Source organism: Camelus dromedarius, chromosome 4 (genome assembly GCF_036321535.1).
Source record: "Camelus dromedarius isolate mCamDro1 chromosome 4, mCamDro1.pat, whole genome shotgun sequence".
NCBI classification, from domain to species: Eukaryota; Metazoa; Chordata; class Mammalia; order Artiodactyla; family Camelidae; genus Camelus; species Camelus dromedarius.
This window is the reverse complement of record NC_087439.1, coordinates 37,535,220-37,563,042: the sequence shown is the minus strand read 5'-3', so window position 1 is coordinate 37,563,042 and position 27,823 is coordinate 37,535,220. Positions and strand designations below refer to the sequence as shown.

Here is a 27,823-nt window from a genome sequence, read left to right as displayed (position 1 = left end):
TCACTATCAATCATAATTTGTCTAGCGTCCCTGGTGTTTTTGAAGTCTGAACTAGGAATTTTAAAAGTCCACCTGTCATTCAGTTGGGAAATTGTTCCAGAGATGCTTCAGGTCTGGAGAGGAAATGTAATAGATTTCAGTGAAAATAAAGATCTTATTTCAGCTACAAAAAAGGTATGATTGATGCATTTCTCCCTAGATGTCAAACCCCTTTCCAAAAAACCAAAGCAACTCCTTTCCAAGATACTTAAGTTCTCCACCATCTAGCTCTCACTAACTCCTCTCACCTTCTCACCTCTTTCTGCCCCAGAGCTGTTCAACATACAACATGTAACGCCCTGCGACAGTTGCATGGTTTCTAACCTGTCAGTCTTTATTTTTACCCTCTTGATCCAGGCTCTGTGCTGCGCAGGGTGGGATTCTCAGGCAAGATACAGTCACATGTCCTCAAGGGGCTTACAGGCCAGCAGAGGAGATTTATTCTTTAGTTCAAATGTAGAAATACCATATCAGAAAGTGCTGAACTTTTGTTGAGATGAAAATATCATACATGGAGAAGACCTAAAGGAAGGCTGGTTGCCTGAGTGTTCTCTAGCAATATTCCTTCAGAGCCATTCTGTACTTTTGGGATTGGAGTAAGGGAGGGTATGTCACTAAGTGCTGCTGTTTTGCAACTAGTTTCTTGAGCCAAAAACTTTTTGGCTAAAACCTACGTTTTATTGATTGATGTTAGGAAGATTTTTAGTAACAATGACATAGGCAAACTATTCACAGCAAAGATCATTTTTATTTCCTAAAAGCCTTTAGTTAGAGCAACTGTATATCAAGTAAGGCCTCCAGTTCAGTAGAACTCAGTGGGATAGCCCTGCCTTACTCCTGCTTTTTCTTCTGCTTAACTTTTGAAGAGGTTGTCAGACTTTATTTCACATCTAGACTGCCACCTCCTTGGTGATGTTAAGAAAATCTCTTAACTTCTGTCTTAGCTGTAAAATGGTGAAAATTATACCTCTTTTATTGTGATTAAATGAAAGCACTTAGCTTGGTACCAAAAAAGCACAATACATTCTCAATAATGCTAGCTAGCGTCTAAATAACACCCAGTTCTCTAGAAAAAACAAAAATGTTTGCAGTAAGTTGTCTAGGTTTAAAACGGTGTTTTCCCTTTGGTTTCTGCATATTTAGCTATCTTTAAAGACTGTCCAGATTAATTTGATAGTAAAATGATAAAATATTACAGCCCGCACTAAAATGGATAAACAAATGACTAAGCCTACCCCCCTCAATTAAGAGAAAAATACTGCTCTTGGCATTTTGTCTGTTTCTAGAAGGATAACTGCTAGCAAGCATTTGCACATCAGCCACTATTGCAAAGTATGACTGGATTTTGCAGTAAGAAAGAAGATGAAGTTAGAGTCTCCAGTACAGGCAGAGGTTCTATGTGTGTTTCTAGGGACAGCGGAGTGAGATAACCTGTCCAAGATTTTAATGGATAAATTCTGGCCCCAATATTTACAATTCACATATTACCTTTTGAAAATATGTTCAGGCAGGATTAAACTGTTTTTTAAATTTGTATCTCCTCCTGATTTGCTTGGTAATGGAAGTTCTCCTCAAAGTAGAATATGTTTTAATTTGAACAATTCTTACGCAACTTGAAGCAGCTCTTGGGTTGCAGGGGAGAGCAGAGCAGCAGCTGGGCTGGCATCCTCGGTGCCACGAGGTGTGGACCTCCTTCTCCGGCTTCTCTGGCCAGAGTGTAGAAAAGGCAGCTTGCCCATTCATTCCTAAATTTTTTTCCATGCGAGCTGTTATAGTGCCATTCTTCTTAGTTCATTCCTTTGTTCTATGTCCTGATTTTTAAATTAGGCAGAGAATACTGTTCTGAAATTAAATCTAGCCCAAAATGTAAAGGAAGCATCCAGAGACTTGGATTTTAGGATTTGTGATGTTGTCTGTATGGAGAGAGAGAAATTTTTAAACTACTTGTGTCTCCTTCCTGCATTTTTTCCATTTCAGCAAAATGATTTGGTAACACACGGGTCCTCTGAATTTCCGTGCTGCTGCTTGGTGTTCACACAATTCAGAGATCCTAGGAGACCCTAGGTAGCTGCAAGCCACACCTGGACTGTTGTTTCCATCTGCTCTGTCAGAGCAGGGGTTAACAGCGGCATTTGAGCTCTGGCCTGTTTTTCCCTTTCCTGTGCTGGCAGTGCTCATTGGCTGCTTTGGATTAGATTGAGTGGGGGCCGAGAGCTGGTCCCTCATCACTGGCCATCGAGTGTGGAGTCTCTTGAAGCTGTTTCCTTTTAGGCACAATTGTCTTCATAACTGTGTTTCTTTGTTGATGGATAGGAAAAGATGGTGTCGTTTACTTGTGTGTTTAGAAGGGCAGAGATTTATGAAACTCAACTTGGGTACCTGTCCCTAGTAAATTAGGTCAATCTGGGATCATGATTGAGAATGAAAGATTGTGTGTTTGATTATGTGCAGCAGAGGTAAAAGATACTCTGTGTGATTTTATGGTGAAACTAAGTATAATGAGAGGAAAAAGAGGTGGGCAGACTCGACGAAGTGACAAAGTGCTGTGCTGCACTGTGGGGTGTGTGATCCCCACATCCGATCCCCCGGACTCACAGAGGTCCTGGGTCTCTATTCTACAGAGAGCTAGAGCTTGATTCATACTGTTCAAGATTTCTTGGAAAAGAAACTCCCTGTGAAATTTTCAGTTTTCAATCAGTTTCAAATGAAACTGATGCTTTGTGATTAACTTTAGCAAAAGAAAATAAAAGGGTGTTCAGGAAGATTAAGAGCCTCACTCTTTTTCTTCTTGAGCAACAACTCCCTGCTTTAAAGAGTATTGTGAAATAATTCTAAGACTAAAAGGAGAAAAGTCGTGTCTCATTTACATAAATATTGAAACCATTTCCCAGATGCCACTTACCGAAGATTGAAGTTCTACTTCAGAAAAGATGAAGAGGAGCCAAGCTTGCCAGCATTTGGGTTGGTAACCTCCCAAGGCACCCAGCTACCCCATGGCGATACCATCAGTCCTGGAGTGATTAGACAGTACTCGTGCATGGACTGGCTCCAGAAGAGAGACAAAAGTCTCTGGACTGTTGGTGGCAGTAAATATTCAGTTTAAACATATAAGAGAACTCTGACACATAAGAAAGTTTGTCTCTGCAAGGGAAAAATGGAGAAATTCTTACTCAGGTCAAAAGGAAAAACAGTTCTTTAAGTATACTGGCGAGCTACTGGGAGCAGTGTTCTTATAACTTTTTGGATTTCTGAAGGAAAACTAGCTCCTCTTAGAGAATTAATATTAGTATAGTCATTGTGAAGCGTTAGGAAGAAATCAAACACTGGTATACATGAATAGGACAATCTTGCTAATCTCTATTTTCTTTGTAAGGAAACTGAAGGATGAAGTTACTTGGTTTGAGGAAATGAATTTGTGACATATATAGGGAGACTAGATAGTGGACAGGCAATTCTGGTGATCTTTCAGAGATGTCTGATTGAAGCTTATTAAATTGCCAATTGACCCTGAATGTACTTCTCTGACAGAAAGGCAACAAACTGCTATAATTAATCTGTTTGTGTATCTTCTTGTAGATGGTACAGATAGTGATTGTATTATTCACAGAATTTTAATATAAATACAAAAGTAGAAATGGTAGCATTCATAATAATCTAGGAATTTTGAATTAAAAGTTTAATAAATGGTGTGTTGCCCTTTTTTTTTTTTTTTTTTTTTTGTAAGCAGAAACTGGATGCTGGCATACACATGGACATCCAAGTAAGCCATCTACAATATGAGGTGGAAAAGAGGCAATACAATACAAAATATGTACTTCTTCTGTGATGCCTTAGCAGAATGAGCATATCAGTTTTCCATATTAAGACTCATTAAGAAAACTTGGCATGTACCATCATCCTAGCTACAATTTTTGTGGCAAATGAGGCCTGGTGCTTTTTGACAGCAGTGGTAGGAAGGGAGAGCTAGTTCTGCCTTGAATTATCTGTATAATGTTGGACATATGCTTTAACTTCTCTGGGCCTCAGGTTTCCTGAAAAGTAAGGGATTGGATTAGATCAGTGTTTATCAACATTTTAAAAATCAAACCTTCTTGGATAAAAATAAAAAAGACTGCCCCTACCCCCACTCCCCGCCCATCTCTCAAGGTCCTGTTATACTTCCAGTTGAGAATTATTGGATTGCATGATCTCTGATGTCTCTCTCAGCTCTGGAAATCAGATGAACAAAGGTTTGCATCTCATTCTGTGAATAGATACAGCTTGCTCCTTCTTAAAGCTGGAAAGGGACCTTTCCAGAATTCATCCTCACATGCCAAGAGTACTTCCTGTCTTGAGTCCTATTTTGTGCATGGACATCACCCAAGAGCTTGCTCAAACTGCAGCATCTTGGCTCTCCCCAAATGGCTGAGTCAAAACCTGCATTTTACCAAGGCGAGTGATTCCTGGGCACATCACAGTTTGAGAAATGCAGCAGACTACACTTTGTAACCTCAAGTGGCAATACTAATGGGGTTTCAAGTCAGTTAGTAGGCCACTACCAGCATTTCTGATTTAAGGAAATAGATGAGACAAGATACGACTAGGGTACACTGTGGATGGTAAAAGAAAATAACTGTTTCACAAAATTTTTGTTTCAGTTTTGTATGTCTATGCCTATATGTGTATACAGGGGTTTGATCTCAGGCAAAAAGTTATTTTTTTTTAGGTGGATCTCAGGCAAAAAAGAAAAAAAAATTCTGTGCTTTGTCTCTCAGAGACAACCATCTGCTTATCCCCTTCTGTATACCGACTCACAGACATTTACGGAGAGATACAGAGATCCGTGGTAAAGAGCTGCCCTACGCTGATTGTCCATACTGCATCAGATGTAAACTGCTGAATTTTACCATGAGAAAGAACTAAGCGTAGTCATTAATTTTTTTGAGTTGTATTAACTCAGATTTTTCCTGTTGATGTTTTACTTTGGCTGTATACAAATCACAACACTGTCAGATAAGATTTCATTTTTTGTGTGTTGTTATTATGGGAAGATTGCAAATACTTGTTCAGTTTCCTGAAAGTACAGATAATGCTTTTTTCTCTGGGGACTAATTTGTGAAACCCATGATCTGCAAGTTTATTCTCATGTCCCTTTGCATCTTAAAAAAGAAAAATTAACTTGAATAAATTTATTTGGGTTTTTTGGGGTAAGCTGGCTTATATAATTTTTTTTTCCTAACCTAATGTTTAGTTAATCACTTTACCATACTTTCAGTAAGTATTGTTTAGTGTGAAGAAAGTATATTTTTAAATAGGTAATTTCCACCCTGAGGACTTTGCAGTCTCAGCAATAATTCTTTACTTACAAGAAATGCTAGAAGATGTAAACCATACTGTACATAGACTTAAAAACAGCTGGAAGGAAGTTGTCCATGCTGGGCATCCTAGCTTCATTGGGGTGAGGCAGGAAATTCAGAGCTTTGCAGAGGTGTCCTGAGCTGTCATGATAAAGGTAACACTGTAGTTCCCTTAGGAAGTTTCCTTTTTTCAATTTATTTTGAGTAAAAAGGAAGAGTTTGTTCTTGTTCTTTTACAGGCAGGGCTCTGTGTTGAGGAGCAAAACTGGTGTCAATTTGAAAACTCCTCATTTGAGACCCAGAAGGAGGAGAAAAACATTCTCCATGCACTTGCATTCAGAACCCAGAACGGCACTTAATTTCATACCTGAAGTTGGGTGGGATTTTTTGTTTACCATGTTTCAGTAGCTGGTTATTATGAACTTTCTTTTAATGTGGTTTTCAAGCTACTGCACGGTCCTTTTATATAAGATTAAATTGAATGTGAAATGCAACTTTTTAGACTGATTACACATTGACACAGAAAGATGCGGGGTTATTAACCACCATAAAGTCTCAAGAGGTTGACGTTATTAAGGTGACTTAAGCTGTGATATTTTCACCTGAAGACCACTCTGGTTATAGGAACTCTGAATATTATGTCTTTAATTTTTTAAATTTGTTTCTTTAAGCTTTAGTTGTAATTTTAGAAGAGCTTCTGTATTTATAATATTTCCTTATAAACATCTGTGGCTAAATGGGGAATCTGCTTGCCCTAAGTGGTGTGGGAGGTGGAACCACAGTGCGACTCCTGCTGTCTTCAGCTGCACCATGTGGCAGTGTTAGTGAATCTTCCTTCCTGGGTCTGCCGGGATTTAACCTCTTGCTCCAGTTCTCTGGCTGTTGGCAGGCAGAAAAGTGTACCCAGGTCCTGGCTGGGTTCTATCTCGATATGCCTTAGCCAGAGACAGCAAGAAGCATTTTCCTGCCTTTGAATTTGGAAATGGAAGGGAGCCTAGAAATCACCCAGACTAACCTGCTCATTTCCCAGGTGAGGGGCTGTAAGATTTGAATCCAGATACTCAGCATTTTTCATTCAGTCATTTTTCTTGTCTAAATACCTTTTCATAAAGAGGAAGTGGAAGAATTTCCTTAATTTTATGTTCCCCACAAGGTATCCTCTTCATTTATCATCTTTTTCCTTTCTCGCTGTGAGACTCTGAACAGTCATGTGTGACTTCACCTCCATAATCTATATTGATTTCTAGGTTGTCCTACCACCTTTCTAGTGTCGCCCCCTGTCCTCCTCCTCCCCCAGCATCAGCTTGTCCTAGCATACCCTTTGAGCCAACCAAGGTTGGTCTTCTCCCTGGCTTTCATGAAGAATAGTCCTTCCTGCCTGTGTCTCTGTTGGCTCCGTTTCTCTCCCTTCCTCTTATTCTTAGTGACTTGCCATTAATATTCAACTCACTCGGCCATTGACCCCCTCTGTGAAGCCTTCTTCAACCTTTCTGTCCCAGGCCCTTTCATCCTTGATCTTCCCTTGGTTTAACTCTTACTATTTTCAGAAACTGTACCATACCCCACCATTATATGTGATGCAGTTAAGGGCAGAGAAGGCCAGGAGCCCACTGTTAAAAGCTTTTCCTTCCTAATGACTGTGCTTTCTAGTAGGGAAGTTTTAAACCCATTGTCTTAAGCCCCTTACTTACTTTTTTGGCCTTCCAATTTGCTAGTGAATAACGTATATTTAATACCTTCCATCTGTTATCATCATGTTTTTTAAAGACTTTTTTTTAATACTTTTTTTTTTTAATATTAGGTTTACAACAAAGCTAAGAGGAAGATACAGATATACCCGTGCTCCCAGCCCCCACCCATGTATTGGCTTCCTCTAATATCCACATCACCTACCAGAATAGTACATTTTAAAATTTCAGTGCAAGTCTTAAATTAATTTTTTTTATTTGAAGCCTAAGAGAACGATATTTTATTCACAGATTTAGGTAAAGAGATTTCTTAGCAGTTGCAATTGCAACTTTACATATAAGGATCAGCTTTGATAGGTATCTTGAAGAATATTAATTATGTAGTCTTGGAAATTTTTCTTTTTAGATTTTATTTGAATAGCTAATATAACAACATGGAAACTCTCTGCTTTGACACATAATCCAGCAAAAAAAAACCCCAAAAAACTGAATAATCTATTGCTCCTTTCATAGTTTTAGAGGCTACAAAGTTTGTTTCCAAACAAGGGACACTGATGATACGAGAACCAGTTTCATTAACTAATTAGCTGTGTGATTTTAAGCTTTGATATCCTGGCATCAAATGGGATGAATTGCTGTTTGCCCATTTGTCCTCCTTCCCACATGAGGGATGAGTAAGAGCTGCTTGTGTGAAGGGGCGCTATTGTTCTGCATTAATATAGGTGCGTCCTTTCACCGCCCCCCCCTCCCCCGCCCCCCGCCCCCCCCCCCCCCCCCCCCGGCCTGCCCGGAAGAACATCTGCTTCCTGGCCAGCTTCTCATTCTCACTGATTCACTCCCACTTCTCAGCTCTGTACTTTCCCAGCTCCCTGTGCCAGGAACTTTATCTTCCTCAGCCATTATTTCTAGCCCTTTTTGGAGCCACTGGGGTGTCCAAAAGGAAACAAAACAAAAAAAAATAGCCTGACTGTGGTAAAATTGGCCCATTTGGGTGCTCCCCCCACCTCCTCAACCCCGTTCCATAATTCCTTCAAGTTGTTAAGTTTTTTACATCTGGAAAGCTTGTGGAGAGGAGCCAATGTGTAGAATTAGTGTAGCAGATATTGCCTTTTACGTAGTGCTTGGTTCCCACCAGGCTGGATGTAGTGTACTGTTTCCTGGTGAGATGATAATGTCCATGACTTCTGTCTGCTCTCAGGCACAACTGTAATGATTATTTTGCTTCCGGATAAGAGGAATAGTTGATGTGTTAAACCTCTGTGCTGTTTGATGGTGGTGGTGGTGGTGTAGGGGTAGCAGAATGAGGATGGGGATTATGAATTAACAACATTAAACTGTAAGGGTGATAGCCTTAAAAAAGACTTGGGGTAATTAAAAGGCAGATACTAGGTTTCCTTTCCCTTCAAAATATTCTTAGGAAAGTGCTCAGGGATAGAGGAAGACAGTTTCAGCTGTGAGATTGGTCAGAGCACTGTTCTCTAGCCTATTAGAAATAGGAAGGAAGTAAGACAATAGAATTGATAGTGATGAGTCTTTGTCTTTTGATTGTCTTTGCTGAACAGAAATCTGCAACGATATACATGATTACTAATATATTTTAGTTCACACATGGTTAATTTTGCTCTTTGCTGTAAAAGACTTTTAGACTTGCATTTATGTAGAAGAGACTACTAGTGTGCGTTAGGGCGGAGAGCGATGGGAGAGGGAGGGAATTACATTCACCACGTGTGTAGTTGCTGTGTGCCTGTTGTCGACCATCCTATCTTTTAGTGCAGGATGAGCTTTCCTGGTGGGATGGAGACACCAGAGCTGTCCACACAGGAAGTCCTCCCTGAGTCCTGTCCACCCAGGAAGTCCTCCCTGAGTGTTATCCACATAAGAAGTCCTCCATGAGCGTTATCCACACAGGAAGACCTCCCTGATTGCTGACAAGCATTCTTCCTGCTAATGCCTACATCCTCTCCTGCACGGACTGTAGAGAGGGTCTGCTAATATAGCCACCTGTTCATTCACCACCAACGTTATTTTTCTAATCAGCCCAGATAAATGCTATCGTGAAAATGGAATTAGCTTGTTTTCTCTGCCCTTGGATAGATGACTTGATAGGTATCTTGTTTGCATGGCCCAAAGCCGTGAGACTAGGCCAGGGAAGGCTCATATAGACTCCTAGGCACTTGTGAGATGGGTCAGCATTTAGCTGTAGTCATTCAGCCACTCAGTTCCATCAATAAATAGGTTGAATTCTTGTTTAAAAAAAAAAAAAAACAAAAACCCCCACTTCATCCAAGGAGTGGATAGTGGGAGTGTCTTTTCAAATTCTAGGGCAGCTTGGGGGTTTTAAGAGGCAAAATACAAATGGACAGTCAGTAATGAAAATGGAATTTGGTAAAATGTTATCCACTTGACAGCTTTAATTTTTTTTTAAGTTTGTCATTCATGCTGTTGAGGTACATAGTGACAAAGTCTAATTGCTTTGAGTTGATCCAAGTTCTAATGTTGTAGTTAAAGACTTCTCAGTGTTTGTGTTTCAATCTGGGAGTGAGGGTTTAATTCTTCACTGGTTAAGTCCAGCCTTCCTAAAATGCAGACTCTGGTGTTCAGTGGTCACATGCTATACGTAGCCTTCAAAAATTATTTGCAGAATTCTTTTGTTAATGAAAAGATTTATAAGGTAGGATTTTTAAAGCTGACCTTTTTAAAGATTTTGTTATTAAAAAAAAGCCAACTGTTTGCTCATTAAAGTAACTTAAAGTCACCTTTGACTTTCTTAAAAAAGCATAGCCACCAGTGGTATTATGTCATATTTCAGAGAAACTTGAAGTTAATAATTTAAGTTGCAGGAATGATGGGCACAGAAAAATTGAATAATAACAAATAGCACATTTAGGATATAGACAGTGTTTTGGGGTGCTGTTGCACAAATTGAGGGCTCTTCCTTTGTTGTCCAGCAGAGCTGGGTTCAAATTCCAGCCCTGCCACCTTCTAAAAGTGTGACTGTAGCACATAACTTAAGGCCTCCTGAAACTCAGTTTCCTGATCCGCAGAATGGGAGAACCTCATTGGATTAAGTAAGATCGTGCATATAAAGCATAGGGCACAGTGTTATTAACCCATTCTGAATATTTAGGAATAAACCCCTTTATTGTATTTGAGTTTTCTTCTTTGAACACACATCCAGTCTTTATCAGGATTTAAATTTTTAATTTCAGTGAGTTCTAGAAACTTAATGTTTAATCTAAAGTTTTCTGCACCAGAAAATAGAAAATTGACAAACTAAACTGATTCAGGGCTTCTTCTCTTTACTCTTCAGTTATTTCTGAGAGTTGATATTTGAATACATTTGAATTTAAACTTGCCCTGTGTAGGGCTCACCAGAGAGCATTCATCCTCCTGGGGATACATTCGGGAAACCCCTTCTCCTAGCTGGGATCGGGGTACTAGGAGATTTCTTTCCCCCAGAGGGCAGGCTAGAGGGGAAGAATGGAGGGACAGGCTGTATATGCTCCCCACCTACTTCTCAGAGTGGGAAAATATTACTGCAATAAATAAGGAGGCCTGTCAAAGATATATTAAATCAGCCATGTACATTCCGAGATGTAAATCATGGTTCTACTTTTGCCAAAAATAAATACATAAATAACAACCTACTCCTTCGTGTCCAAATAATCTCCAAGTAAATCATCCCCCCAGATGTTTCTTTTAATGAGGGAACGATACGAGTCCCTGCCTAGCGCTCCACTCCCCACCCCAGAGAAACGCAGAGGTAAGAGCCGATGCCGACTTGGGATGTTATGTTTAAAATGTCCGATGGTTCCCTTGCTTTGAGTTGATATAATCCCACTGAGAGGTGGGGATGGACCTGGCCACAGCTTCTTTTGGACTCTTGCAGTTTCTAATCCCAAGCGACCACACTGCGGCACTGAACATCCAAGGTCCTACTGTGAAAAACAGCGTGCTTTGTGCAAGGACAGGTTCTCAGACGTCAGTCAGAGGTGATTTGAGAAAAACTTGAGTCTTGCCTAGTTTTGTCTACAGCTGTCAGTTATTTGTGTAAATCAGAGGCTCGGGATGAGGAGTCAGCTGTGTGTGTATTACTTCCCAGCACCTCTGCTCTTAATTAAAGTGAGAAATAGGGGGCGTCTGGTGAATTGCAGGTAGCAACCAGCAGTTATGTTGGGTGACTTTGGAGAAGGAACACAGACCTCTGTGTGGCACGGCTGGCGGTCTGAGGTGCCATCTGTGGCGGAGCAAGGCACAGGGCTTAGCTTATATCTGGAAAGCAGTTTTTCTTCCTTAAAGAAAAACCAGGGATGAGAGGAAAGAATGTGAGTTCAACTGCTCATAAAGGGCATAAATCAAATAGATTTGATAGGATATGATCTCGGGCAGGTTTTATTTGGATTAAGCAGGACTGATATTCCTGGTTCAAGTTCAGCCTTCATTTATACACTGGCTATTGTTAACCCTTCTTGCAACTCTCCTTCTGAAGAAGAGTCTCTTGAAATAAACTGGTATTTGGACTCTTGATTTTAGCAAGGACCCTGGGCAGTGAGAGGAAGAATCTGCATAGTATAGGACATGAAGAATGCTTACCTGTCTGGTTAAATGAGGATCCCAGTGTGTTGGGATGCTGTGAATTAGGATGCTCATGGCAGAAGCTGGGTGCAGAGCCAGATAATCTGTCTTGAATAGTTTCAATTGCTGATAAGATTAGCAAGGTTCTATTTCTTGTAAGCGGTCTGCTTTTTGGAACTTTCTAAAGTGGAATGTAGTAGTGTCTTAGATAAACCTAATTTTCTTGTTTATGGTGGTAAAAATCAAGCTGTAAGATTTGAAATTTTTGTTGAATGTCTAGTGACCGATTTTATATCTTCAATGTAAGTGATGTCCTTGGTTAGTCTATTTTTTATTTAGAAGATGTGAAGTGAAAAAATTCCTGTCTTGGTGTGAAACTGCAGAGCATTTGCTGTGAGGACACTTCGGGGTGTGCTTAACTTCCATCTCAAACTGAACCATGTAACTTCCTCAGAAGTCATGTGTGTGGCGGAGGGACAGAGCAGTGTGGTTTCTCTCGATTGGTTAACAATGATCTGGTGTAAGTACATTTTCAGACACTCTTCCTAGGTGGCTGAAACCACACCGAGCCCTGGGTTGCAGGCTTTACAAAAGTTACGTTGCTTGCTGCGAGGCCTGGGAAGGTTTCCAGCTACTACTCCATTCTCACAGGGGTTAAATTTCACAAGGTTAGCCAGAGCAAAAGGCAGCCTGCCTGTGAATCTTATCCTGATGTCTCAATAAAGCCGTTTGGGCCTGTCTTAGAATGAGGCGATGTCTTCCTTATTTGAGCATCTTGACTGAACTCTGACTTTCTTAAACACTTGAAGAGTAATCTCTTTTTTTTAATCCCTAAGAATCATCTCAATAAAATTGTTGGCAACTTTCAATCAAGTGTTCTTCAAAATTTGAAAACCTTTTCAAAAGTCCAGTGATTTCTAAATTACTGTATATTAAAGTAATATTATCACATAACTTTCTGCAAGTTAATTTTGAGTCTCAGATGTGTTCCTTAATGTATGTGATTAAAATCTTACAAAAAATGTCTTATTGAAGGTGCACATAGCAAATATTCTACCTAGTGAAATCCTATTATCAATTTCATGTTGAAGGAGAGGGCATTTTTATAGAATGAACAGATCTTCTTTAAGGTGTAAATTAAAATTTATATATTAAAGTAGCTTTAGATGATCTGTATTTGTATCTTGGTTAACTTCATTGGATTTGGGAGATCATTGGGCCTCTGAATGGGGCTGAATACCTTCCCTCTGGCGTTCTAACCCTGCTGTCTTTGTTTTCCAGCAGTCTCTGGTCCCAGCCCACCCCATGGCCCCTCCCAGCCCCAGCACCACCAGCAGTAATAACAACAGTAGCAGCAGTAGCAACTCAGGATGGGATCAGCTAAGCAAAACGAACCTTTATATCCGAGGGCTGCCTCCCAACACCACAGACCAGGACCTGGTGAAGCTGTGTCAACCGTAAGTAGAAGCTGTTCTTATTGATTGTAGCTGCTAAATGTTTCCTCGATCGTATTACAGAGTGATATAAATTGTGTTATAAGAGAGGTTCAGTACAAGATAAATCTGTGACTCCTTATGATGGACACAGTGACGGAGTTTCTCGGTTTTAAGTCCTTGGACACTTTTTCCATCAGCATTAGCATCAGCAGGATGCCTATGTGACAAAATAAACTGGAGTGTTTTCTCAGTAGAATTTGACTTCATTGGCACATGAGAAGCAGAATATGAGTTACTTAAAAACATGTCTGCATCCTTTTGAGGAGTGCCTATATTTTGTGGAAGCACCTCTGGGGCCAGTCTGTCCCATCATAAGAGAAAGGTTAGTGATCACTGTTTGTCAGAAAGGTAGTTACCGTCGAACCTAATCCTAAATGTGTGTAAACTTTGACTCCAGCAGAGCAGCTGTGGTCTGTCTTCACTCAGACTTACAGTTTTGTGGTCCAGGTTGTTCATCCCCATCTCTGGGAATTCCTACTCCCAGAATTCCTGTTCGCCTCCTCACTGCCATCCTTGCTGAGTTCTGTGAAGAAATGTGCGTATGTGCGCAACTGTGTTCCAAAGTAAATCTGCACTGTATGCTAGTGTTGTCGAATAGAATATAAATATGCTACTTTGCTATGATTACATTAACTCACTAACTAAGAAAGTGCTTACTACTTTAAACCCAGGAAACCCAGGAGCCGGAAGCACTGTGCATTGCAAGGATCATTGTGTGAAGACTAAAAGACTCTAATCACGTTAAGCTCTAAAAGCCTACACACGTGCTTTCTCTTCTGTTTATCTGGAGACCATCAGTCTCTTATAGATGGAATCTTCTGTAACTGTGGAAAAGGATGTCCACTAAAGAATGTTTGCTGTTCCCCGAAAAATATTTCCATTTCTAAACATCTGATTAACAGCATCTTATTTCTGTTGTCCTGGGTGAAGTATAAACTTACTGCTTCTAACTTTATGAAAAAAATTATTTTCAAAGCTTACTTGGGGCAGTGTTTCCAAACTGGAGCTCAAAGTAATGTCTGGCCTTCCATCAGGAGGTGGTGGTGGTTTTGCTCTGTTTTGTTTTTAGGGAGGAGGGTGGGACAGGGCTGGCTGTGCTTTGGGCTCTGGAGAGCTTTCTGAAGGCCGTCGCCCTCAGCACCTTCCCTGTGCCTTTCCCGGGTTCCCCTTTTCATCAGCCCTCTTGAACTATGTCTGCAGCCCTTTGCTTCCAGGTCAGTGAAATAATGTCCTGTGCTGGGGACTGCTTTGAAAGCCAGTCCGGCTCTTGGGGTTTGTCAGGCCTGACCAGCGTCAGAAGGAACTTTGCCAGGCGCGCCCTGCCCGTTTGCAGCTGTTCAGGACCACAAATAGGCCGTTTGCTATCTTGTCTGCTGCCGGCCTTTACTGGCGTCTCCTTGTGCGTTTGCAGCATAATTACAGGTAGATAGAGCGCCATAAAGTCTAAGAAGCTAAAAATATAACTTTGTAGGAAACAAAGGAATGAAGCTAACCCTCCCATTCTTGAGGTGTAAGGGAAGGGAAGGAAATCTCAAAAGACAAATTGTTCCTCAGCCAGTTTTGAATCGTGTCAGATGAATTTTAACGTTAAGGGGATAGAGTTCAACAACCATAAAATGATACAGTCATAGCATGTTTTATATACAGTAAATATATATTTGAGAAATTAAACCAGCAGGGTTTTTTTTAACTGAATCAAATCATATTCCAAATGCAGTAGAAGAACATTTAATCATTTTTCTTAGAAAACTCATTCCTTTGTTGTTGGTCTCTTTGATGTATGTGGGTTTTCTTAGTGTGTGCAAACATCACTCTCTAATATCAACGGCAGCAGTCACTGTTGGCCACTCTCACTCTCTTCTGTCATTTGCAAAACCCCCGGTTTGGTATTTAACTCCGATGATAGTTTTCTTTATTATTACAGAGATAAGACGTATGGTAATAGAGAATTCTATGTCAGTATCTGCTGAAAGCTTCATTCCATTTAACCCAGAGCATCTAATAATTACCAGATTTGTCTTGTTGACGATTTTGTGTCTTAGAATGTAGAGAGAGCAAAAAAGGGCATTCTTGTTCTGGACTTAATTGTTTCCAATAAAGAACAGCTAGTTGGCGACATGGAAGTGACAAGAACCTATGGGAAAGTGACTCAACCTAGGGCTTAAAAAATCCAGTGGACATAATTAGAGATTGTTTAGATAAGTTTCAAAGGTTGTCAGAAAAGGTAGGTATAAATTCATAGCTTAAAAAAGAAAGTATTTTAGAAATAAATATTTAGCACTGTAATTACAAATTGACCTGATGGAATGAATTGTAGGAGGGGCAACAATTGAAACAAAATAATTTGGGTGTCTAGGGGACTTGGATATTTTAGAGGGTTATCTAAGCAGAAGGATGGAAAAAAGACACCTGAGAATGTTGGTAATAGTGACTCAACTCCGTACAAACCACACATGAAACTTGAAGGCAAGAATGACATGAGGATTATGAAAACCAGAGAGGAAGACAAAAAATATCTTTAAAGAGATTATGTTTGAAGTAGGATATACAGATGCTATAACATGACAAGAAAGGACAGTCTGTAAGCAGCCTCACCCCAAGTCAGAGAGGGACTCATGACACTGAGAAGTGTGGGTCAGCGTGGTTAAGGGGAAGGGGCTTAGACTGGAGGCAGCCAGTTTAGGTGAGTTGAAGGGGACTAGCATCAAGGACCAGGCAGGGATGTGACAGTGGTAATGGTGGCCAGGTGATACAGATTGAAAGTAGACAAATTTTCTAAGAGCATTTAATGGGAGAAGCTGACCAGCTCTAGTTAACTTCTAAACTGTGATGTGTGTGTATACATAGGAAGTCTTGTTGGGATCCTGACTGCTCTGGCTGCTGCATCTCTGCTTCCTGTGTCTGAAGTGTTATCTACTCAAAAAGAACACATTGGTGCAGGGAACCAGCAAGTTTGGGGAGCAGAATGATCTGGGTGACAGAGGAAGGACTCATCTGTTGCCCCTCAACCTTTAGCTAGTCTTCATTCTCTCCTTTCTCTAAAAAGCAAGCCAAACAAAAAACTTTGCTTTGACTGTGTTACCACCCAGACTTCTCAGGCACATTTTCTAGACAGGTGAGCTGAGGGCTCTCAGTGCTTCCGTTTTCTTGCCACTTTAACCCTCGGCATCTCACCTTCAAGTTTTCAACTGAAACTACGTGGTGTCTCCTGTCTCCGAGTCCCCTGGCTGGTTTTCACTGTTGTCCATGCCCCCTTCCTCAGCTCCTTGCTCTTGTGATATCAGTTTTCTTGGCTTGTTCCTCTGTAGCCCTCATCCTCTCATTGGGGTATTCTCTTCTCTTTCCAATTTTCTGCAGATTTTCCACTTGAATATCATACTAGCACCTCACATTCAGCACTGTCTCCTTCCTCTACAAACTCATTTTTGCAGATTTACTTTCCTCCAGTTGAAGCTTTGGAGCAGTGTTGGCTGTTCCCATTACATTAGTCACCAGGTCCTGTGGCTTCGTCTTTGGCCTTTCTTCTTTCTCCCATAAGAATTGGGTGGCTCCTCTCTCCTGAGGTGTGACAGGTGAGAACCACTTGCTTCTGCTGCTGCCTCACCTCAGGTGCCTCTCTATTGCCCTTTCTTGATACTTCAAGGTCAAGTCTCAGTTCACCCTGCCTCCTTCACATGTGGATCTCACTAAACTCTATTTTTATGTGTCCCCACCTCACAGTCAGCACCTTATTTCCTTACAGTTCTGTTCTCTGTTAGGTTATTTAGCAACATGTCTATGGCAGGATGTGATGCTAACAGCGTATCATCTTCACACATTGCTCACCTACAGTACGAAATCATGGTGGTCAGGGTGGCAAGTTTTGGGTGCCCTGGAGTTACCTACTACAGTGCTAGGCAAGTGCCTAGTTCTCAGTCAATAATCTGTAAAATGGGTCAGATAATGCTTATATCATGAGGTGTGATTAGGATCAAATCAAGTAACATAAGGAAAAGAGCAGGTCCACAGCCTGGGACACAGTTGTCATTCAGCAAATGTATTAGTCTCCTCGTTCCTGAGCCTTTGCACCACAAAATCCTGACTACTAGATAAATTTGAATTATATGCAATCCTCCATTTTAAATTAAGGAGAAAATACCAGATTCTGATCCTGAAAGCTAGGAAAACCAGGGAATAGGTTATATTAACACAAACCACCAGCCTTCTCTCCTTGGGGCTTTTTTTGGGGTGGGGACTACTTCACTCACAGAAAACGAGGTTCATTCTCATGCCACCACCCCTGATTTATCCCCAGTCATAATAATGTAGAATCTTTTGTTGTGTCCAGATTTTTTTTTATTTAAAAACAATATTTGAGTACAAGGTTTGGTCCATAGTCCTTCCTTGTTTGCAGTGGGAGTGAATGTGTGAGTCTCTGTTGGCCAAGGCTGGAGGTTACTGTGGATTTAACATCACATGAAAAGGTCTAGATAACTCAGTGCATCAGCTACTTAAAGGAAAAAGTCTATTGATATTAAAACAAAATGAGGTATTTCTACTTCTACTTTATACAGCCTTTCTCTCATTCCCAAACCAATCTTTCCTTGGTCAACCAGTTTCTTTTTTTCTTTTCCCTTTTCATTCAGTAGATAACTAATTCATTTCAAAGTACAGTAAAACATGATTTTTATATAAATGTGAAATTAAATCTAGCTTACAGTATTACAGCCTGTTACTAATTTAAAGGAAATATTTTTGAAATACAATGTTTCCCTGATTGAAATATCCAGTATATTTTTCACTTCCTAGCCCTTTGTTTTCTGTTCTCTGCAAGTTTTTCTTATTCTTTTGAATACAATGCAACTCTTAAAAAGGCAAAGCAGAAAAGCAGGACAGGTCAACAGAGGCAGACGTAAACAACCAACCCTAATTTAAGATAGAATAAAGTAAATGTTATAATCAGTGCAGTGTTCAGGGAGGAGTCACAGGAAGGCTTCATTAACCTTGATACCATGGGATCAGGGTAGCTTTCAGGGAGGAGGTGACATTTCGACCTCAAAGGACAAGAAGATTTCATGCAGGGTGGAAAGCATAGTGTCCTCCAGGCCTCCAGAAGGGCCCAAGAGAGATGAGGGTGCTTGGACGTTTAAGAAAGCACAGAGTACGGCGGGGCGGAGCTGTCAGTCAGCCTGTTGGGTAGCGAGGGCTCCTGGTGCCTTGAGTGGAGAGTGTGGCTGCAGAGAAAGGTGAGGCTGAGATGCAGGTTGGGAGCATATTCTTGGCACTTTGAATAATAAGCTAACAAGTTTGGAGTTTATTCTTTAGTAAAGAGGAGAAATTGACCCTTGGAGTGGAAGAAAAGAATAATTCAGTGTTTTCTTTTTCTCTCTTTCTCATAATTGGTAATTATGGAATGGTAATTATGACCAAAGCAGGCAGGTTGGCTTGGAAAAAGGGGCTCTCATAGTCTGATGACGTGACCTTGACTCTGGGCAGTGACGGGAGATGGAAGAGGGGAGGCACTGGGACGGCTGAGGGGTGTCAGAGATAGGAGCACTGGGACTTCAGCATGATGAAAACGACTGTAGGGTTTTAGCTCTGAATGAAGGGAGAATGTGAGTTGCGTTAACTGAGAGCGAGCGCACAGGAAGGGGCAGACTCTCAGACCCCAAATTCCACCCTCTCTGTGTTCCCCAAATGTGGTTAGGCTTTTATTCATTTGTGCAACCCTCAAACAGGGCCTGCTGAACTAAATGCTTTTCTGAAACCACTAGTTTATTTGTTGAACACTGATTTTTAAAAAATAAGTTCTGACTATCGTAAAAAAAAAAAATCAGGGCAACTATCAGGAAAACAGACACCTTGAAATGGTAAGGAATAGTCCTTTCTATATATTTCTGTTTATCTCTGCAGCTCTAAAATTTCGTAAGCAATCTATGTGCTGAAAGTTGTTTTTCCTGTACTCTGGAATAAAATGAGCGTCCCTTTTATTTTAAAATGATGAGGCTACTTTTAGGATAAATTTGAAAGTGAAGGCATTCTAATATGTTAAATACAATTTTTATACCTAATTAATCAGTCTTTAACCCTGATATAAAGTTAAACCATCAGTGTTTACTCTGAAAGTAACCGTAGGCCTGCGAGAGCCAGTATTATGAAATCTCAGGTAAATAGGGAGTCCTTTGGAATTCATACTAACTACATGAAATGAGAGGACCTGAAATTCAAAACAAAACAATGATCCTATGATGAAGTAGGAAAAGTCACTTCACCCAAAAGCTATCTGATTCTCACTTTCAAATTGAACAGAAAATTTAGAGCCAGGTAACACAAGGCCATTCAGGTATCCCCAGTGACTCAGTCCAAGAAGCCTGAATGTACCCCAAGTTATCTGTACATTTATTTTAGAAAAGAAACACACACTCTGTCTCTCTTTCATGCATAAACGCCACATGGATTTATGCTGGAGTAGTCAAACAGCTGTAGAGTCATGAAGACATAGACCAGAAGGTTTTATTTCCTACATTCATTATCACTCTAAAGTCAGGCATGTGAATCTTACAAAACCCAAAGCTCTTGATGGAGGGTTAAGTTAGAAGCTGATATCTCTTTGAGGTATAATTTACCCTTCAAATGTTGTCTTCTAGGCAAGTTGAAGTAGCGTCTTGGTGGTGGTGATGGTGGTTGTAGTGCATTTAGTTCACAGACACCAACAATGAAAGACCGATAGATTGTTTTTTTTTTGTTTTTTTTTTTTCAGTATTGAGTTCCTCTCAGATAATTGAGATTTGGACATTCTGAGCTGTGTTCATTCCAAAGCCATATGAATTTTTAGGTTTTCTAAAATTGCATTTACAGAGGTACTGAAAATGGTATCTTGCAGATTTTTATTCCTCAGACTCCTTTGAAAGATAGCCAGAAAAAGAGAAGTTAACAGAAACATAGAGTAGTGAGAAAATAGTTCTTCTCTTGTAAAGCGTGTGTCTTTAAAAAGCGCGGTTTTATTGACTGGCATATTTTAAAGAAAAATTCTCCCCTAAAGCAAAATTGAGTTTTGATGATAATTGCCACAGTCAATCAGAAAATGCATGCCATTTTTTTTTCTGGTGTGCTATATAGCTCCTTGCTCATGTACAGATTTTCTTTATATTGTAAATAATAGTTCCAAATGTTTCTGTTCTATAAAGCAGCTAATTTTTTTTCCTCTCAATAATCCTTTCTTCATCAATCTAGAAATTTCTCAGTACATAAAACATTACTAGCAATAGTTTCTGGGACTTGGCTTCTTTCATTATTGCTAGCATAAGATGACACATAATAAATAACTCAGTGAGGGCTTAAACCAAGAAACTCGGGCATTTTTCTGAAAAGTATGATTTAAGATGTAAAGTTTTTAGACTTTGTCTCATCCCTTTAAAAAGGTGTGCCAGTCTGTTTTGTCAAAATGTTGTCACTCGTTGTAATTTAACTCTGTCATTGCAAACAATATTCCAGTTACAGTCTGTATAGTTGAAGAGTAAAACAGTGTACTAGACGCTGAGCAAAATACATTTGTCATCTTTTTTTTTTTTTTAATGGAAGTCAAAGCAGATTTCAGAATTTAGGAGCAACAGTGTGTATTTAACTGAATCTCCCTGTTCATCTCTTGGATAAGCCATATAGAATCATTCCCTTGTTCATGTCCACTGCTTCATTTCCCTTCTTGGTATGAAAGAATTCTGGTTGTTTAAGAAATACTTTGTGTACAGTAGATCTTTGCCATAACCAAGATAACAGTCTGAAGGCTTTGGGAAATCCCAGAATTTCACAAGAAATAATTTCAGCATCAAAAAAATTTCCCCACAAATACCTTTTTTCCAGTAGAGAACCATCTCTTTTCTTAGACCTCTCTTTGCTCTTTATTCACTTTTATCATTACAACTATCAGTTGTGCATTTTTTAAGGGAGTGGGCAATTTTTAAAAATTAATGCAGTATTTGATCCCTTCTTGAGAGTTACTGCTACACAATTAGAGCAAACCTTTTTGAAATATGGACCCTGGCTGTTGGGCTATGCTTCTTCACTGGCTACATGACTCACTTCCCTCTGTCTGAGAGCCCCCACAATTCAGTTACATGCCGCAGCAGAATTAAAAATTACTGTAGGTCAGAGAATTTCCGTATCATCACAGGGAGTTGAAACCTCAAATGTTAGTTATTGCCAAGTACCTACTGTGTGTATGCATTTGATATTTTGGCAGAAAAGTCTCAGTTATGTCTTTTCTAATTCATCTTCAGTGTAAAACCTGCTGGTAAGCATGGCTATTTAGAGATTTCACCAGCCCTCCTTATTGTCAATTGATCTTTTTCTTTGGGATTTCTTTTTGTTATTTCTAGACATGACTAAGAGCCTTCTCCCCTGTATTGCCCAAATTCTGCACACGCTGTTGACAAACCAATTTCAGTATTAGCCTTAGCAGAAGTTAATTGGGAAGCCAGCACTGAAGATAACAGCCACAACCACGGAATTTTTCCAAGAGCATCCTCTCCTTCTCTGTGACAGCAGATGGAGTTTATGTCCATTCCCTGTTCCTCTGTGTGAACCTTAGACTTCTGTGGCAGCAGCTTGGGGGTGTTTTTTATTTATATGAAGGTAAAGGTAGTATCAGGAATAAAAGCCTCAAGTCTTCATTTGGCAGTTGTGGTTTGACTTAGAATTTCCTTCTTGGGTTAGCGTGAATGTTGGAAGTTTACAACCTCTCCCTTCATCTTTCCCCAACTTCATTTTATAATAAATGTATGTGAAGAATTCCTGTGTAATGTGTAGGCACCTAAGTAATGCCAGCAGCTGACCTTTGTCAGATACTGTGTGCCAGTAACTATATCATGTGTTTTATTTTTTAATCCTAAGAACAACTTTATGAGCAGTATTGTTACCCATCTTTTAAAGACGTAGTTGAGAGAGGTTTCATTGTCTCATTGCTCAGGACGATTCAGCTGATAATGGTGGAGCTGGGACTTGCGCTTGGACAGTCTGATTCCAGAGTGCAAACTCCAAAGCACTGTGCTTTCTACCTGCCCAAATAAACTCTAAATGCCAGTTCATTATCTTCATTCTCCCGTCATCAGCATCCACATTCCTCTGTTTACCACAAGCTGTATAAAGACTCATTTCTCCAGGATTCTAAAAGAGACACTTGGCCATGATAGATTTAAGAAGATTTTTGTTAGAAAAATCAGCTTTCCTTAAGTCCACTTGAATAGCCAGAATCAAAAGCTCAAAGTAAAGGTGAAAAGATGGAGGAGGAACTAGCTCATCTTTCCTGACACCTAACGAAGTAATCCCTTTTAATGTAGTGGTTATACACAACTCAGCTCCTGGTTAGCTGTCTAGTGTGCAGCTCCCCCAGATTACACTGCAAAGAGAAGGCACGTCATTTGTCATTGGCTTGATGCCTGAGGGGCTTAGTGCATTTACAAAAAGAAAAAAAGATTCTTTTAGGGATCACCAACTAACAAATCCAAACAACATTGCTTTAGAAAATAGTGGGCATGACGTAGCATTGTCGTTTTACTACGAGTATAAACCTGAGTGAAACATAAGGCCAAACCTCTTCTGAGGTGAAATTAAACAAGTAGAAGCAAGTGGTGAATTCCATTATTTATTAAGCATCATGCCTTTGATTTTGCTAGATACTGTGCACATTTCCTGCCCTCAGGGAGATTCTTGTCTTATATAGGAAATAAACCTCACACATGATGTAGACCAGAATGTGATGTGTCAGGTGAGAGGTAGAAAGTGCTACAAAGATTACAAAATAGGGAGTGATTGCATGTGACGGGGGACATCAAGGAAAGCTTGGCATTCGAATGAGTCTTCACGGCTGGGTGAGAAGCTCAAGCCCAGGTTTGAAGCCAGTACTAGCCTGGCTGCCTGCCTTGTCTGGTCTTCACCACGAGCATATCACAGGGGATTTTAATGCCAGAAGAAGGCTTGTACTTCACTGGGAAGGTAGGTGATACCTTCAAGGATTTGCCCTTGGCGGCATGTGAAGGATGTTGGGTCCAAGGAGGAAGATGATTCGAGATGAGTATAAGATTTTGAGTCTAGGAAACTGGGAGTTCGGTACCATTAACAGATACAAGGATCAGGAGGAAGAACTTATTTTTATTCTTGCCTGGAAATTCTCATCCACTCTCGGGAAACTTCACATTGAGTGCTTGTTTGCTTTATGAGTTTGTAAGCTTTTGGCTATTAAATGGAAAGAAATAATATGTCAGCTCCAGACTGATGAATCTTCAGTACAGAGGAGAGACCAGTAATTAAACCTGTTTATTTGTCAGCTGGAATACTGTATATTAGGAGCTTTCAGTTTGTATAGTTCTTATGGTCAGCATGTCTCCAACATGTCATTGTTTTCATAAATTTTTATAGCTTAGTTTTGGGGGCTTAAACTTTTTTAAAAGTTGCTTTTTGTCTAATAACGTGCTGTGTAACTGCCTTGATAGGATCATCTGGCTTCAGACTGGAGACTTCTGAGAAGAGATTTTGTAAGAGCCATGGGACTGAGTGGGAGGAAAGGAGGACGAGTTTCCCTAAATGGGGTATCTAGAATTAGAGAGGAAGTACACTCATAACACAAACAAACCTGACCAAGTTCATGGCTGTGCCAGGGGACATGGACGCTTTCTTCTCTTGGCCGTCTGTGCACTCACCGACCTGGCCACACCAGGCTTAAACCTGTCTAAATAGGCTAACCTTGCTTATGGGACCAGGATCACTTGTCTTCCTCATTTTCTCTTTATGCCATAGCATCTTCCTGACTCATTAGTCAGATGCCAGTGAGGGAATCTGTATGAAAAACCAGCATTTTTTGGAGTGTCAGCATTTATGTGCATAGTTTCAGATTTCCATCTTTCCAGGGCCACCTTCTGGTAGCATAAGCATTGTTTCTCTAAAGATGAAACAAAGAGGCAGTTATTTGTGATCCTGGAAAAAAATAGACCACTAGCCCATTTGGATGGGAGTGCTCATCTTTTCCAAGGGTTTTTCCAAAATGTTTCGTCTTCACCCCCAGATCTAAGCCAAAAATTATGAAAATAATATTATTACTGCCCATTTATAGGCTTAGATTTTGCTCCATTACTTAATCTACTTAAGTAACCCTGTGGAGTCCAAGTACTTAGCTGGCTGGATAACGTTTTGTTTGCTGAATTTTTTTCTGCAATCTCTTTATTCTTTACCTTTGTTGTTGTTTGACACGTATACTAATTTAGCTGTTAAAAGCCAAGCCCATTTAATTTTGACTGAGATTTTTGAGGCCAAAGAATTTGAGGATTTATTTAATTAAAAAGTTGATGACACTTTTTTCACCTCCAGGCTGAATCACAGAACTTTACATTGCTTGTAGTTCAGGTGGCTGTGCACGAGGAGCGTTCTCCAGAATTAAAATTTGCGTGCCCGGACCTTGGTAGATTCTGAGTCAGAAGATGTACATGGAGAGAGGCAGTGTAACATGCAGTTGTCCTAAAGACCAGGCTCTGGATCCTTCCACCCGGCTCTGCCGTTTGACTGGGCAGATCTCGCAACCTCTCTGTGCCCCCCCCCCACCCCGTTCCCTCAGCTGTAAAATCAGGAGGATGACAGGACCTACAGCACAGAGTTCTTGCAGGACTAAATGGGTTAATATGCGTAGCATGCTCAGAACATTTCCTGGCATGCATGAATGTCACTGCAATCATTGTGTATTTTTTAAAGCTCCCAGGAGGTTCTGATGTTCCGTCCCCACTAAGATCTACTGACTTAATCCCTTTGTGTTATAATTGAGAAGGCTGGGGCTCAGAGAAGGTTAAATGACCCCCTTGGAGTCAAAATTAGGAACTGGCAGGCCTGGGACTACATCCCGTTGTCTCCCTAAACACCCGCCTATCTTGATTTGCCTCTTTCCTTTTCATGAGTGAATGAAACTCTGTCCTCAACTCTGCCCTTCTTAATCATGGGTATGAAATATCTGCACTTCAGTTTCCTGCCAAAGAACTTAACTCTGTCCTCTCCACTGCAGCTTTTGTCAAAAGCTGTTGGAAGAAATCAGACTTCTGAAAAATTGCCTGAAGGATTTGTAGTTCCCTGGTTTATCACAGAGCCTCCAAGCCTTGCATGGTGCACGTGGAAGAGGATGGTGATTTTAGTAGATTGTGTTGGTATCAGATTAGATTCATCAGTTGGCAAGGCTGCTCAGTGCTGGAAGTGACAGGCCCCACTCAGTCTCCAAGGTTGATGGAATCAGTATCTCCACATCTATAATAGAACTCCCCCAGCCAGCAAGGGTTAGAAATTTTTTAGTAGAAAAGTCCTTTCATCCAATAATCTTAAACAGAACTGCATATACAGGTATTTCAAACTAGTATTTTTTAGTATATATTTTATAAATACAAATGTATAGCATTTATAAATTCATCAGGGAGAAGGGTGAGGCAGTTTTGGTGAACTCAAGTATTTGAGTTGGGACTTCTGAGAGTTACAGAACAGTATCAGTAACCTAAAATCTAGGTCATTTTTGTCTTCCATTTCAGTAGTACAGAATTAGGGGAAGATACTTTCTCACTTCTGTAAGTAGTTGCAGAGGTAACAATTTTCTAACAGCTCATTTTATCTTCTTAGTATCTTCTTGAATTAATCTGATCCAAAAGCTAGAAAGAACCAGAAGTGTTCTTGTCTTGACATTGAGCCCTGATAACACGGGCTGTTTGCATGCCTCACGATAGATGTAAAAGTCAGACCAGAGGCACCTACATCTACGGTCAGTACTAGTCCTGATGTTACTTAAATTGCGACTCAGCATGGTAGGCAGCTTACTATCGTACAGTTGGCTGTTAGGTCACGGTGAGGGTGTACACCAACTAGTTGTGCCTGCTCCTGGCCTGTCATTTGTTTGAACGTGATGTGTGTGTAGGTTGTTTGTACAGTTTTATGTGAATGGACGTGCACAGGCTTGAATTTCCAGAATACCAATGCAGTTACAACTTTCCTAATCAGTGACTCATTTTTAAGAAGTTCAAATGTACAAGAAGAGGTGGCAGGAGACACATTGGTCCAGCGCCTGCCCTTGAAGAGACTTAATATGAAGGTGTTACTAGTGTGTTAAAATTTGTCTACATTTCCTGTTTGTTTGTTTTTGTGTTCAAGGGCTAAGAACTAAAATTCCAAGAGAAAATTGGGGGAACTCCGAAAGCTTCTCTTTAGAGCCCAACTTGATAACCACTGCTCCAGGGAGTGTGGATTTTATCCCTGGATGCTACAAAGTCAGCAGAGAGCCTAGTATGGTAACCACAGAGCCATTTGCCCTTGTAGAATTCCACGCGACGCGGGGGCGCTCAGGCACCAAGCAGCCATCTGACCTGGCGTTGCGCCTAGCTTGTGGCCTCAGGGAGACCCGCAGGAGCAAGCTCCTTCTGACCTCATGGGCCAAATGCGACTTCTCCTGAGCCCTGAACTTGCTTTCACTCTGATGAACACCCAGTTTCGTAGTTGCTGTATTTCCTTCTTATTTTGACCACTAGGAAGTTCTGGGCCAAATTTGCATCCACCATTGACAATTCTGTGGGACTTCACTTTCTGGTTTGCATGTCTGTGTAATAACGCTACTCCTGGGTTTATTTTCCCTTCACTTTAAACTCCATATCTATTTCTGTCTTGTGGTGTTGCTTATATTTCTGCCAACAGTCTCAAGCATTTATAGAAAGAAGTATAAAGTGTTTCTCATGCTCTGTATTTGACTACCCCTTTTAAAATCATAGACGAAACTTTGCTGGGTCATCTTCTTTTGTCTGTCTGTACAGCGATCATTCTTATCAAAGTGGCTGTCTTGAGAATGCTGGTATTTGTGAATATCCAATGGCATTTCCATTGCAAAGGAACATCTCTTCATGGCCCTTTAAAGATATAAGTAGATGCTCAACTGTTCCCTGACTGTCAGTAAACATTCAAATCAGCAGATACTCAAGATCCTGATTTCCAGCAACTCCTAGCTTGACTGACATCTTTAGGAAAAGGACGGCTTTTTAAAATTGTGCTTTCTTTATACCCATTCTCACTTGGAGTTCACTTTGGCCTTGAATTAATTGTCTGTCTTTCTAATGTTGGAAGACGAGGAATGGCAGCTCGCTTGTATATGTGTTTTAGCTGTAGAGGTTTTTTTCACCCGTGTGTTTTGGTGGCTTAATAAATCACAATTTGAAATACTTGATTCTAGCTTCTAAAACTCCTGTGGGCTATGCATCTCCTTTATTCTCTGTCTGCTACAAGTTCCTGATAGTCTTTGATAAATTCTCAGACTTGGTCTTGAAGGAACATTCTTCTTTTGGAAGTAGGCCATCGTGTCACAGTTAGTTCCCCTTCCCCTCTCCCCTGCTGTCCTCTCTTTTTGGATGTCTGTTCTGACAGCACCAGTCTTTGCTGGCCTTGCTTATTTAGCTAGTCATGATAAACTCGGTTATGAGTTTTTCAGGATTGGTTTTATTTCTTTATAGGATTCATTTATACCACAATCTTAGAACAAATCTTTCTCCACTTACAGTGTGGTTATGTCCTGATAAACCTGTTGTCAGTTGAAAATATCCTAAGTTAAAAATGCATTTAATACACCTAACCTACCGAACATCAGAGTTGAGCCCAGCCAACCATAAATGTGCTCAGAACACTTACATCAGGCTACAGTTGGGCAAGAATTGTT

General features: G+C 40.4%; 1 protein-coding gene across 11 annotated transcripts in view; it reads left to right on the top strand.

Moving 5' to 3' along the window:
• The window catches only part of RBMS1 (RNA binding motif single stranded interacting protein 1), a 203,493-nt gene that overhangs the window by 102,076 nt on the left and 73,594 nt on the right, over nucleotides 1-27,823 (top strand). For 9 of the 11 annotated variants that reach the window (XM_064484843.1, XM_064484842.1, XM_031451526.2 and 6 more), the window contains exon 2: nucleotides 12,920-13,095. In XM_064484843.1, coding sequence (XP_064340913.1) covers nucleotides 12,920-13,095 — 176 coding nt within the window. The remainder of the gene's footprint in view (nucleotides 1-12,919; nucleotides 13,096-27,823) is intronic. The other 2 variants (XM_031451524.2, XM_031451527.2) reach the window with 1 other exon arrangement.